A 13,512-nucleotide genomic window follows, 5' to 3' on the forward strand; every position below is an offset into this window, starting at 1 on the left:
ATTCAACGTGACTAAATATGTAAGACTAGCCTACATTTGTTAAGACTAGACTACATAGGATAGGACAAGACTAAAATAGGTTAGAATAGCCTACATTCGTTTAGACTAGACTACATAGGATTAGATAAGACTAAAATATGTTAGACTAGCCTAAATTTGTTTAGAATAGACTACATTAGATGAGACTAGATTACACTACGTTAGACTGGACTACATAAGATTAGGCTAGCCTACATTGTGCTCTGCCTCAGCCAAGATACAGCGGTTATAATAAAGAGTTAAAAATAGCATCAGATCATCAGCATATTACACAACTTCAAGTCCTACGGTTTGTTACAGTCTGTGCCTAAGCCTAAAAATACCTCCACTACATTATATATTTATACGCAGAGAGAGCAAGTTAGGGACAAAGAGAGAACTTGAGGGAGCGACGTACTGTAGATGTCTGCGGATCAGCTGTCTGGCAGACTGAAGCCCTTCAATATCTGCTCTAAGACTTCTTCCTGCTCATCTTCCCTGGCCAGGTCTGGATAAATTACAGCTTTCACACAGCCCGACTGACCCCGAGACTGGAAAACTCTCTGCCAACGGCCACCAGAAGACTCTGTGACACACACACACACACACACACACACACACACACACACACACACACACACACACACACACACACACACACACACACACACACACACACACACACACAAATGGACTGCCATGCTGAAGGACGTGCAGCATTGCGGTGGAGGAGGGGAGCGGACTTGATAAAGATGGTGGATGAGGGATGCTGCCGTCAGGACCACAGCAATATAGCTTCATGACATTCCATCGCCTGCGAGATGGAGGCCAATAGCCCCTCCTCCTGCTCCTCCTCCTCCATCGGCAGGTGAATCTGTGCACCTTCCACCATCCCTCTCCTCCGCTTCTGTAGTTACCATAGTTACTAGTCTCCAATGTACAGGTCAGTGTTGTCGGTTTGGTTTGTGTCCGCCCGGGTCTTTTGTGTGTTTGGGGTCAACCTGCGTGTGGTCCAGCTCCTGTACAGATGATCTGGTTCCAGAAACCCTTCAACCTATCGTCTTCCCCGTCTGGTGTCCTCTGAGGCCCTCTATGTGTCTCCGTATTGCGGCGTTGTTGTTCTCATGGGGGGTGGTGGGTCATTGGGTAACGACTGTCCTTAATGTACTTAGGGGGGATTGGCTGGGTTTTATACAACCTCATCACATACACTGTGTGTATAACACAGTGTCACAGAACACGTGATGCTCAAGCGGCATCATTATCATCACCCTCATCACCGTGGAGACAGTGGTTCCTCCAGATTGGCCACTGTCCTTTTATTTCTTCAGGATGTGAACTTTTAACTTCACTGATGAAGCTGCAACGTCATATTTTTAGCCAGGGTTGTGGGTTAGCACTAGGCTAGCTGGTCTCGAGTTAGCATTCCGCTTTCTGTTCCAGGTAAGCACTTTGCTAGCTATTGTGGGTTAGCATTAAGCTATTTTTTCTGGGTTAGCCCTGCACTAGCTGTTCCAGGTTATTGCTCTGTTAGCTGTTCCAGGTTAGCATTTAGCTAGTCCATCAAGGGTCTGACTGTATTTTGCACCTCCGTCTTTAGTTTATTTATTTATTCAACCAAATGGGACGCTTAATGAGGTGTGCAGCAGCTAAGCAGAACCTTGTAGATTGCCGGGGAATTTAGACCCACCTCTACTGCCTTACAGCACTGCTGGCTCCACCGCATCACACCTAGCATCTAGCATGGAACTCCTCACAGCTGAGCGCAGTCAACCCCAATGTCTCTTATCCAATCAGCTAGAGTCTCCTGATAATGTAGAGTTCAAATGCAAAGTCACAAAACGTTGAGATGACAGAAGGGACCCAAATCCATTTATGAAAATCTAGGATAACATGGATGAAGTCAGACTCTTTCAAGGAATAGCAACCGCACAACAGAGGGGTATGGTTGGTGAACGCTGACATTTTGCATCCCCATCTCCTTGTGAGGTCAATAGCAGGGCTGATTTTGTCCGTCTTCATGCTAGCGAACATGTGTCCTGTCTGTTGATACTTTCATAAATGTATGATGTTTAATCAAGCCATTGATCAGTGTTCCTCATTGAATTGGGTTACCTTTAAAGGACAAAGTTACAGAGGATAGGTGGCGGGTGAAATCCTCTAAATGAACGCTATGCCAACTGAAAAATGAGCCAACTGACAGCTAAAATAGCTGACATCTAATCTAATCAATAGGACAGCTCAGGTAGTCAACAGGTATACCAGCTGACAGTTTAGCTAACTGACAGCAAAGCTAATTGGCATCTAAGATAACAGACAGGTTTGCTTAGCTAGTAAGCTAGCAAAGGTGGTTCCATGCTAGCATGCTAGAGATCTTTGTTTGCTTTGTTCAGCAGAAAAGCCATGTCCATTGATTTCATGTCCACATTAACAGATGCTAGCACTAGTAGTCTGGAAATCACATTCTCGAGCACATCTGAAGAGCGACGGATGCTAAGAGACCCTACGTCTTTCAGGCTAACCCTTAGCATACGTAAAGCTGCGCAGTTTACTTCCTGTTTCTATGTCTGTCAGTTGCATGTCATGTTTCAGAAGGTTTTTGTGAATGTATTTTTTACTTTTTTTTTTATGAATGTTTGGTTTTTTGATGTTGCTCTGTTTGCAAATAAAAATGAAGGGAATAAAAGCATTTGGCTCCAGGTTTCTATTTTTTATATTTATTTCAGATAAATAGTGACGCATCTTCGTTTTCATGTCGCTTCTTATATGGAAAACATAATTCATGAATGAGAAGCTCAACCTGAATGGTTAACTTCACCATCTACACCATGTGGCCAAAATATTGCAACGATATTTGATGTATCAGTCAGCGCTGCTTGTACATCGGTTTGAGTGTCTCGGTACCTCCATCACTCAGACCGGTCTGCGGCTGTAGGACGACCTGCACAGCGGGCAGGAGGGCGTCCGGTCCTGGCCGAAGCTCTCAAATGCGTCCAGGCACGAGGGGTGGAAGAGGTGGGAGCAGGAGAGCAGCACGCCTCCCCTCCCTGACCCCCATCCCGAGCTGAACACGGGGGTTAGACAGATGGGACAGTCCCATGGGCCCCGCTGCTGCGCCTGCAACAACCTGGATGTCACTCTTAAGCCTGGATAATAGTTCCACATTTGAGCCCCAGTTCACCTGACCCCAGTCTAACGTGTCGCTAACCTGTCCCCAGTCCAACATGTAGCTAACCTGTCCCCAGTCTAACATGTCGCTAGCCTGTCCCCAGTCCAGCCTGTAGCTAACCTGTCCCCAGTCCACCATGTAGCTAACCTGTCCCCAGTCCAACATGTAGCTAACCTGTCCCCAGTCTAACATGTAGCTAACCTGTCCCCAGTCTAACATGTCGCTAACCTGTCCCCAGTCCAGCATGTAGCTAACCTGTCCCCAGTCTAACATGTCGCTAACCTGTCCCCAGTCCAGCCTGTAGCTAACCTGTCCCCAGTCCACCATGTAGCTAACCTGTCCCCATTCCAACATGTAGCTAACCTGTCCCCAGTCCAACATGTCGCTAACCTGTCCCCAGTCCACCATGTAGCTAACCTGTCCCCATTCCAACATGTAGCTAACCTGTCCCCATTCCAGCCTGTAGCTAACCTGTCCCCAGTCCAGCCTGTAGCTAACCTGTCCCCAGTCCAGGGTGTAGCTAACCTGTCCCCAGTCCAGGGTGTAGCTAACCTGTCCCCAGTCCAGGGTAAAGCAGCATGACGCGTGATGCTACATTGTTGAGCGCTGTGACCAGTTCCCCTACCTGCCCAAGGACACTGTCCCAGTCCTGCGGGGTAAGTCCAGCCGGTCTCCCCAGCTGCTGGAAGACCCGGCGGGAGGAGGACAGGCTGCGGTCGATGCCCCACAGGAAGCCCTCAACATCGGCCTGGCAGCACCGCAGCAGGCTGGTGTTCAGCTCTTGTAGCTGGAGACAACACAGTCTGAACACAACACAGTCCGAACCGAAGACAATCTGAACACAACACAGTCTGAACACAACAATATGTGAACACAAAACACAGTCCTGAACCCAACACAGTCTGAGCACAACACAGTCTGAACAGAACACAGTCTGAACACAACACAGTCCGACAACAACACAGTCTGAACACAACACAGTCCGAACCGAAGACAATCTGAACACAACAATATGTGAATACAAAACACAGTCCTGAACCCAACACAGTCTGAGCACAACACAGTCTGAGCACAACACAGTCTGAACACAACACAGTCTGAACACAACACAGTCCGACAACAACACAGTCTGAACACAACAAAGTCTGAACACAACCCTGTCCGAACCGAAGACAATCTGAACACAACACAGTGTGAACACAACAATATCTGAAAACAAAACACAGTCCTGAACCCAACACAGTCTGAGCACAACACAGTCCGAGCACAACACAGTCTGAGCACAACACAGTCTGAACACAACACAGTCCGAAAACAACACAGTCTGAACACAACACAGTCTGAACCGAAGACAATCTGAACACAACACAGTCTGAAGACAAGGCAGTCTAAACATAACACAGTCTGAACACAATACAGTCTAAACACAACACAGTCTGAACACACAACACAGTCTGAACACAATACAGTCTAAACACAACACAGTCTGAACACACAACACAGTCTGAACACAACACAGTGAACAAACGACACAGTCTGAACACAAAACAGTATAAACACACAACACAGTCTGAACACAACACAGCCTTACCACAACACATTCTGAACACAACACAGTCTTAACACAACACAGTCTAAACATAACAGTATGAACCCAAAACAGTCTGAACCCAACACAGTCTGAATACAACACACAGTCTGAAGACAACAACACAGTCTTAACACAACCCAATCTTAACACAACACAGGACAAATTCTGAACACAAAACATGGTCGGAAAACACACAGGTTCAAAACAGAGTTTGAACAAAACACAGTCTAAACACAACACACAGTCTGAACTCAAAACACACAGTCTGAATACAGTTCACTCAAACTGACTGTGTGTGTGTGTGTGTGTGTGTTTGTTTTCCGTGTATATTTAGCTTGGGTGCGAGTGTGTGTATGTGCGTGCATGTGTGTTTGTATGTGTTGTAAAGTCTGACTGGGTAGCTGTCCAGTCAAGATAATTAATGGCAAGCAGTAAACACAAGTAGAGCTGGGAAACCCTTATCAGACACACACACACACACACACACACACACACACACACACACACACACACACACACACACACACACAGGCGGCACCACCCTGTGGCTGTCAGCTGTTTTTTATCGCAAATAAAACAAGCGCTAAGCGTCAATACAAAGCCTTTATGATCCTGACTAGAACCAGCCCAGGTGAACTTTACCTTACAGGAGGGGAGGAGGTGGGGGGGAGGAGCTTCATGTGTTGACTCGGGGGTCAGAGAAATGGAAAGCGGCTGGCCTCTAGGTCAGAGGTCAGCCCTTGTTTTACCTGCAACTTATCCCCCTTCCTTTCCTCAGGTTCAAGAGGAGACCCACCCCTCTCTGATGCTGACCCCTAGACCCCAACCCTCTGACCCCATCAGGTTTAAGACCTGGAAACGCTCTATTGGTTGTGAAAACCAGAAGATGAACATGATAACGTAATAATATATAATGAGGTGTGTTGTAGAGCAGGGCTCTGCTTTATGAGACAAACGGACGATGTAGTACTGGCTCCAGACCATCCTTTGAAAAGAGAAGCACTCAGAGTAATCAGAAGCTGATTACTCTCTCTCTCTCTCTCTCTCTCTCTCTCGCTCTCTGTCTCCCTCTCTCTTTCCCCCCCTCTCTCTCCCTCTCTCTCACTCTCTCCCCCCCTCTCTCTCTCCCTCCCCCTCTCTCTCCCTCTCTCTCACTCTCTCGCTCTCTCTCTCACCATTCCTCTACAGGGTTATATGTTTGCTGTACTTTCAGAATGGTAAATGTCATATTTGTTGATTGTTCAACTAAGTAAAAAGCCTTATGCGCTTAGTGTGTCTGTGTGTGTGTGTGTGTGTGTATGTGTGCGTCTGTGTGTGTGTGTGTGTGTGCGTGTGTGCATAGATGTATTGGCACATAAGTTTGATCCCAGACTCACCTTCTCTTCAAAAAACTTGCGACGCAGGTGCCTGTCCCTGGGGGGTGTGGTCTTGCGTACCTGTTTGTACCATCGGCGAGCCAGGTAACCACGCCAACATGCCTGGATTCTACACACACGCACACACACACAGATACGCAGACATGCAGATATGAGAACAATCAATCAATAAGAACACATTTACTGAAGTCTTCAGAGAGGAGAGGGAGCTACTGCTGCTGCTAAACGCTATGTGCTTTGTGTTAGCTAAGACCGTCTAGAAATAGGTTGGCTGCTTTGCGCTAAAGTCTATGTGTTAGATGCTATATGCTCCATGCAATGCGCTACATGCTAAGTGTTTGATGCTATGCGTTAGCTTCTAGACTAGGCTACCTGGTTGCACTCCGCTGTCTGAAGAGGAGCGCGGCATCGTGGATGATACGTGTCTCATACTGTTCCTTCCTGCACAGGGGACAGCATTTCCTGCCGCAGAATCTCTCGTACGACTGCAAACATGCCCGGTGAAAAACATGGGAGCAGGAGAGCAGCACCTACACACACTCACACATACACACACAAATACACATATGCAATAGTCTGCTCTACTGACCAATCAGAACAAATCATTCTAACCACACCAGCATTCAAATCCGAACATCTCACCCCTCGTTATTGAACGACCAGGAGACATAATCTCACATAGTTACTTAATTTTTGTAATTGGGAAACTACAGTGATTGGTCAATGGTCTTCAAGGTGCTCTGAGAAGCCTTGGCAAACCGTATGTGTGTGTGTGTGTGTGTGTGTGTGTGTGTGTGTGTGTGTGTGTTGCGTGAGCGAAGTCACTGTTGAATGGATGATGCTGTAATGGTCATTGCAAACCTTTCAGGTCTATTGGGAATATTAGCAATCATTAAAGCAACAGCTCCTCCACAACCTCCTTCCTTCACCTCCGCCCTCCAATACCTCCATTTCCAACTCCCCTACCTCACTCCCTAAAACATCCCCAGTCTCCTCAGGATTCAATGAGAGCACGAGAGTGTGAGAGGGATGCAGCATAGCAAACCGTTACCTGCTGAAACAAAGATCACCTCCTCCTGCCTCCTAATCCTGCCACTACGCCTGCCACCTTCTCCTACTAGTCAAATCAATATTTCTCCCTCCAAGGGTCTAGTATTTGCACGCCGCACTGCAGCAGAGTTCTTTCAAAAGGTCTTGGAGAGGAGAGAGGAGGAGATGAGGTCTGAGGGTCCAGCATCACCTCACACCACAGCCCCAAAGCACTCTGGGTAAATATGTACAGTTGTCTGCACACACACACACACACACACACACACACACACACACACACACACACACACACACACACACACACACACACACACACACACACATACTTACACACAGGTACTGGAGGCACTGTGTTTGTGTGGGTGTGTGGGTGTCTGTGTGTGTGTGTGTGTGTGTGTGTGTGTGTGTGTGTGTGTGTGTGTGTGTGTGTGTGTGTGTGTGTGTGTGTCAGAAAGGGGATTTTCTTAGAGATAATTAGACGTGGTTATGTGTCGGAAGGAGTAGCGGAGGAGGAAAATGAGGAGAGACAGTATGAGGAAGGGAGAAAGGGGAGGAGACAGTAGAGGAGGAGAGAAAAAGTTATGAAAGGATGAGGAGGAGAAAAAAAAACAGGACATTTGGGATGCTGAAAGGAACAGAGGAGGAGGAACGAGAGGATGGAGGAGGAAGAAGATCGGAGATTAGTCTAACCTGAGGCTGGAGGCAAAACTCCTCCCTACAAATGGCGCAGGGAGAGGCGGAGTCTCCTTGCCGGACGCAACGGCTCTTCACAGCGCTCCACTCCGACCCCTTGAGCCGCTGGGCCGGGGCCGCCACCAGACCCAGCCGCTGAGCTGCTTAAACAAGACGGGCACTTAGAACTAGTTTTAAAACTTTTAACAAAATTATAATTGTTTAATTGTGTTTCTTGATTACCTAACGTTAAACGAGACGGGGCGTCATCAACTACATATTCCCTGTCTAATTCCTGGTCCCCCTGACCCGGTCTGGTCTGGTCTCCCTGACCCGGGCTGACCTGGGATCTGTCGGGGTTTGAAGGTTTATTTCGGCGGCTTTTGGCGGCCGCTCTGCTGACAGACCCGGGGGGCTCCAGCAGGCTCCGTGAGATGTGGTCCTGGAAAGCTACTGACGTGATCACCAAGTTGGTGTTTTTTGAAGTCAGGCTCTGGGAGACATATTCGTATTGGTTAAATTGTCTAACCATATCCAATATATACAATTTACACTGAGATTGTAACGATGGAAACGTTTTTTAACGTTATCGTTTAACTACAAATTCAGGTCAAACTGAAACGGTATTAAAGTCAACACAAACGCAACTAAGCGCAAACAAATAATGTATTAGGCCTGCTGTGGACCGAAATGACCGATTTTTCAGTTAAAAAAAAGAGGACGGTCTGTAGACTAATGCCTGCATGTCGTATTTAGTTTTCAGGTATTTTACGATAAATGATGACACTGAAGTGGCTGTTATAACTGATCTTAATATAAAATCAATGTCAGTATAAAGGTGCAAGAAGATAAACAACTAAACAAACCTTCTGCATCGTCATCCTTTCAAGACGCCATTCAGACCGTTGCCTAGTAACGAGACGCTATTGTCTACGCTATAATGTTCACCAGAAAACTGCGACTCGTAACTAGGCAACGATCAGCAGCCGACCCGGTCCACTGGAACCTCAGGGTGCGTGGCCGCTGCCATCTCGGCCACGCCCCCTAAGGTTCAGGTAGTGTCTTCGAATAGCCGTCATGAATTAAATCCTTGTTACTAACTTGTGGCTTATCCAATATTGACTGTTCATTTGGGGGCAGTTGGGGGCCAAGTGCAGTGAAAACGGAGTCATAATAATACATATTTCCCATGATGTGGGTGTTGAGGGGCTAAAGGTTGAACTAGCTGTCTAATGATTATTTAATAGCAGGTGTGTCTGGATGGTTGGACGTGGCCCAGGGGCGACGGTTTGTTAAGCGCCGCGTCGTGAGTCAGCCGCCTGTCGTCGACGGAGATGCTGAACAAAGCTAAGCTGCTCATACCTCAACCATGAGCTCATTTGGCCAGGTCAGCCCTACCTGCACACACACACACACACACACACACACACACACACACACACACACACACACAAACATTTACACATGCATAGATATACACTTACACATATGCAAATGCAGCCACGCATTCACATACCGAAAATGCACTATACTCACATATGCTCACACACATACCCGAGTACATAATCCACACATACACACACACACACACACACAAACACACCCCCACACACACACACACACACACACACACACACACACACACACACACACACACACACACACACGAACACACACAAACACAGATACATACCTAACTGACACCAGCACTCGATGAAAACGCAATGTCAATAGAAATGCTTGGCTGACATTGATGAGCTTGGACAGAACCGTTCCACCAGAACCCCAGCGCTCCACCAGAACCCGAGCACTCCATCAGAACCCCTGAACTCCACCAGAACCCCTGAGCTCTACCAGAACCCCTGAGCTCCATCAGAACCCCTGATCTCCATCAGAACCCTAGCCCAGTGCTCCATTAGAACCCCAGCACTCCATCAGAACCCCAGTGCTCCACCAGAACCCCTGAGCTCCACCAGAACCCCTGACCGGTTCTCCATCAGAACCCCTGCCCAACCTCCCCGCGTTTGTTGTTTTAGAGTAAAGAATCAGGTCTAAAGATGGAGGGCAGCTCTCCATGAAGCCGGCATTCCTCACACTGTCTTCACAGAACTTTTCAGCACATGCTTTTATTTTCCTGTTTGCCTTCTCCTCCATGAATAGTGTTCCAAAGAGCTTCTATTTAACCAGAACCTCTTCACCTGCACCCAGGTATTTCATGATGACTCATGACCACACAGACACCACAGACTACAGATGCAGAAACATGAAAAGGAGAATCCTCATCACTGTAAAGTGTCCATGTTCAATACAATGTTTAGATTATAATATGGTTCAGAGAATCATAGTCAGAATATGAGAAGGAAACATTAAATATATGTCTATGCAAAAAATATGTAATTAATAAATGTAATATTTTCTCCATCCCAATTTCCCTAAATGGATCAATCAGTATCTGTATTATATATGTAAGGTTTGCGCAGGGGTTAAAAACAGTAGCACCATGATATAATGTGTGATATAATATGGAATATATTTCATGCTGTATTGCATGATGTATTGCATGCTTTATTTCATGATATATTGCATACTGTATTCCATCATGACTTTTATGCTGTATTCCATGATGACTTGCATGATGTATTGCATGATATATGTGTGAAACTGCAGTATTAACGCGGCAGTGGAGTGATGAGTATGTCATGATACAGCAGACATCTGGACCTGTGAAAATATGTGCTGGTGGCTGGTGAACAGGCAGGTGACATGCTGTGATGTATTACTGGGTTGTTGTCAGAGTGCTAATGACTCTGAGGTATGGATAGAAGAGGGCATCCCATAATAGTTAATGAACCATATGAGAGGGGGTGGTCTGCTCAGCAGATAGTTAGACCGTTAGCCTGCGATGAGATGACTTTAATCGACTCCCCTCCGTTGTGGGTGATGCTATTCTCACAGCTTCACTAACAGTTACGCTAACAGTATCACAAACTGCTATGCTAGCCGCTAGCTCCTTGCAGTTAACTGCTGAGTCAGATAGCATCAAGACAGACTGTCAACGTGGGGCAAACCCTGCCAAGCCGCACCAGGCTGCGTTGGGTGCTGTCAGTGGGTGCTGGGGGTGGGCGCTGGGGGTGGAAGTCGCCGTTGGGTACTTTCTGAGGGAGATGGAGCTGGGAATGATTAGACGTGTCCTCGCGTCTTGGTCTGGGCTTCATCTCCTAAGTGCTACATTACCTCATACTTTTGGACCTAACAATGGATTTACCATTAATCCAGCGGCCAGCCAAATGACGAAGGGCTCCACATATCACTGGATGTGCCAGCGTTTATTAGCACTTGTGAAGTTATTGATCGGCTGTTTTGATGAATGGGAGCTTGAGCACTACGTGGCACAGAGAGACCCGGGCAGCCCCTGGCCCCGGCACCAACTAGGACCCCTAGCACCAACTAGGACCCCTAGCGCCTCCTGGACCCATAACAACTCCTAGGATCACGTAGACCCTGTAGCAAAACCAAGGACCTGAGAACCATTTAGACCCCTAGCACAAACTAGGACCTCTGGCAACACCTAGGTCAATCTAGACACGTAGCACCACCCAGGACCCCTTGCACCACCTAGAAACATCTGGGACTTCTAGAATCACCTCGGACCTCCTAGGGCCCCTGGCACCACCTAGGTCCTCTAGCACCACCTGGGACATCTAGCACCTTCTAGGACAACTTAGGACCTGGCCCCTGTCTTTACCTTTTCTTTCTTCTCTCCTCCTCCTCTCACTCCTCGCTCCACATCGTCTCCTCATCCTAGTCCTCCTGCTCCTCTCACTCTGCTCTCCCTCTAGCCGTCTCCCTGCTCTCTCCGACTGCCCCTCTGCTTCTCTCTGCTTCTCTCTCCTCCCCTCTCCTCCTCTCTCCCCCCTCCCTCGTCTCTCCCCCTCCACTCCCACATCTCTCCCTCTATGAGTCTCCCTCCTCTCTCCTCCTCTTCCCTCTCCTCCCTCCTCTCATCCTTCTCTTCCCTTGTCTCTCCTCTTTCCTCCTACCGCATCCTCCTTCCTGCGCCCGCCTTCATAACTCGTAACTCAAAACAAACATTACGAGAGGGAAATAAGGCAGGAAGAGTTGCAGCTTTACATTAAAGGCAGCTTAGAGATGGGAGAAATGTGGTTCTTTACTTCAGCTCCCGGGGGGTCAGTGGACCCCAGCATGAGACCTCTAACTCTTCTAAGAGGCGCTGAGTGCGTTGGTGAAGACCTCCACTCCTACCTACTTGGGGTAATTACCATAATAAATTAAAATTCCCTCAAACTGTACAATCTGTCCTTGCTGGAGAAAACCAGGCCATCATTCAGAGACTAGATAGCTGTCGGAAAGAATCCTTCTCCATCTACACGTTTAATAAAGCACTCACTGCTTTCTTGCTGCTGACTACTGCCATACTGCCACGACTTCTATCAGTACTACTACAAGTACTACCACCAGGGCTCGTACCACTGCTACTACTGCTTATAATCATTCAAAATATAAACAAGATAAATTAATAATGTATAAATTTATCTAATTAATAATATATCTTAATTTATGAATTAAGAGGCACAGCAGCCTAGTCCAACAGTTTCTTTAGAATATTTTCATTTGTTCTACCCCTAAGTTGGGAGTTCATCTCTGTGGCGATGTGAAAGTAAAGTCACTGCAGTGGCAACCAATAATTTCTGCTGCGAGGCACTCCGCCATCTTTCTCCGTAATGGACAATAATTGAGTAGAATCCATCACTGGGTCCAGAAATAGAAGAGAATAATGGACCCAGCAACGCCGCCCCCCCCCCACCAGGGCTCAGAGGAAACGTCAACGCGCCCTGACGCCACGCTGGCTCCATACAATGACACTGCTTCGACTCAAACCATACCTATTATGTACAAAGTGCAACGGGTTGACCTTCACGGGGATTCAACACGAGAAACCTTTTCTACCGACGGCCGAGTTTCTATGGAAGGGAGGTGGCTGACATTTGGACCAGCGGTGTGTTGTCGCCTTGACCCGTGCGCACATCGCGTTCATCTGAGAAGGTTCCTGAGGCCAAACCCTGGAGAGGAAACCCAGGGGAGGAAACTCAGGCGTCTGTTTGCTGCAGAGGTGTTCAATACTGTTTTCATCCATAACCCCAAGCCTCCTCCAACTCAGAGCGACACAGAGCTAATTAACTGATTTGTTTTTGGAAAAAGAGTCCCCTGAATTAACTAAGTACGACGGGAGGAGGCACTATAAATCAGGAGCAGCTATTTCATCAGAAGAAGGTGCGGGCAGGACTCCTTGAGCGGGAGGCAGAGGTTCTCCTGCCCCTGTGGAATGTGTTTGTGGCGAGCTCCCTAAATGCCAAGTTCTTCGGGTAATAAGAATAAATATCACAAGCACTCTCTAGAATTACCACGTCACCGGAGACTTTCCACCCGGAGCCGGACCCTTGGGTTTGCCTAGTGTCCTAGACTAGTGGCCTAGCATGGTCCTCTAGCCTAGTGGCCTAGACTAGTGGCCTAGCATGGTCCTCTAGCCTAGAGTCCTAGACTAGTGGCCTAGAATGGTCCTCTAGCCTAGCATGGTCCTCTAGCCTACTGTCCTAGACTAGTGGCCTAGAATGGTC

General features: G+C 47.5%; 2 protein-coding genes across 2 annotated transcripts in view; one reads left to right on the forward strand and one right to left on the reverse strand.

Annotated features, from left to right (window-relative positions):
* The window catches only part of lmbr1 (limb development membrane protein 1), a 34,105-nt gene extending 31,439 nt beyond the window's left edge, over nucleotides 1–2,666 (forward strand). Inside the window, exon 17 of the mRNA XM_079754482.1 lies at nucleotides 525–2,666. Within this exon, the coding sequence (XP_079610608.1) occupies nucleotides 525–610 (86 nt within the window). The 3' untranslated portion in view covers nucleotides 611–2,666. The remainder of the gene's footprint in view (nucleotides 1–524) is intronic.
* Nucleotides 2,667–2,931: 265 nt separating this feature from the next.
* rnf32 (ring finger protein 32) lies at nucleotides 2,932–8,906 on the reverse strand (the record flags this gene model as incomplete). The annotated part of the gene is made up of 7 exons (XM_079754614.1): nucleotides 2,932–3,135; nucleotides 3,813–3,974; nucleotides 6,155–6,263; nucleotides 6,527–6,684; nucleotides 7,895–8,037; nucleotides 8,120–8,369; nucleotides 8,868–8,906. The coding sequence occupies 7 exons, from the start codon at nucleotides 8,904–8,906 to the stop codon at nucleotides 2,932–2,934; spliced, it is 1,065 nt and encodes a 354-aa protein (XP_079610740.1).
* Nucleotides 8,907–13,512: the final 4,606 nt, after the last annotated feature.

The sequence above is a fragment of the Pollachius pollachius genome (genome assembly GCF_949987615.1).
Source record: "Pollachius pollachius genome assembly, chromosome: 17".
Classification (NCBI taxonomy): domain Eukaryota; kingdom Metazoa; phylum Chordata; class Actinopteri; order Gadiformes; family Gadidae; genus Pollachius; species Pollachius pollachius.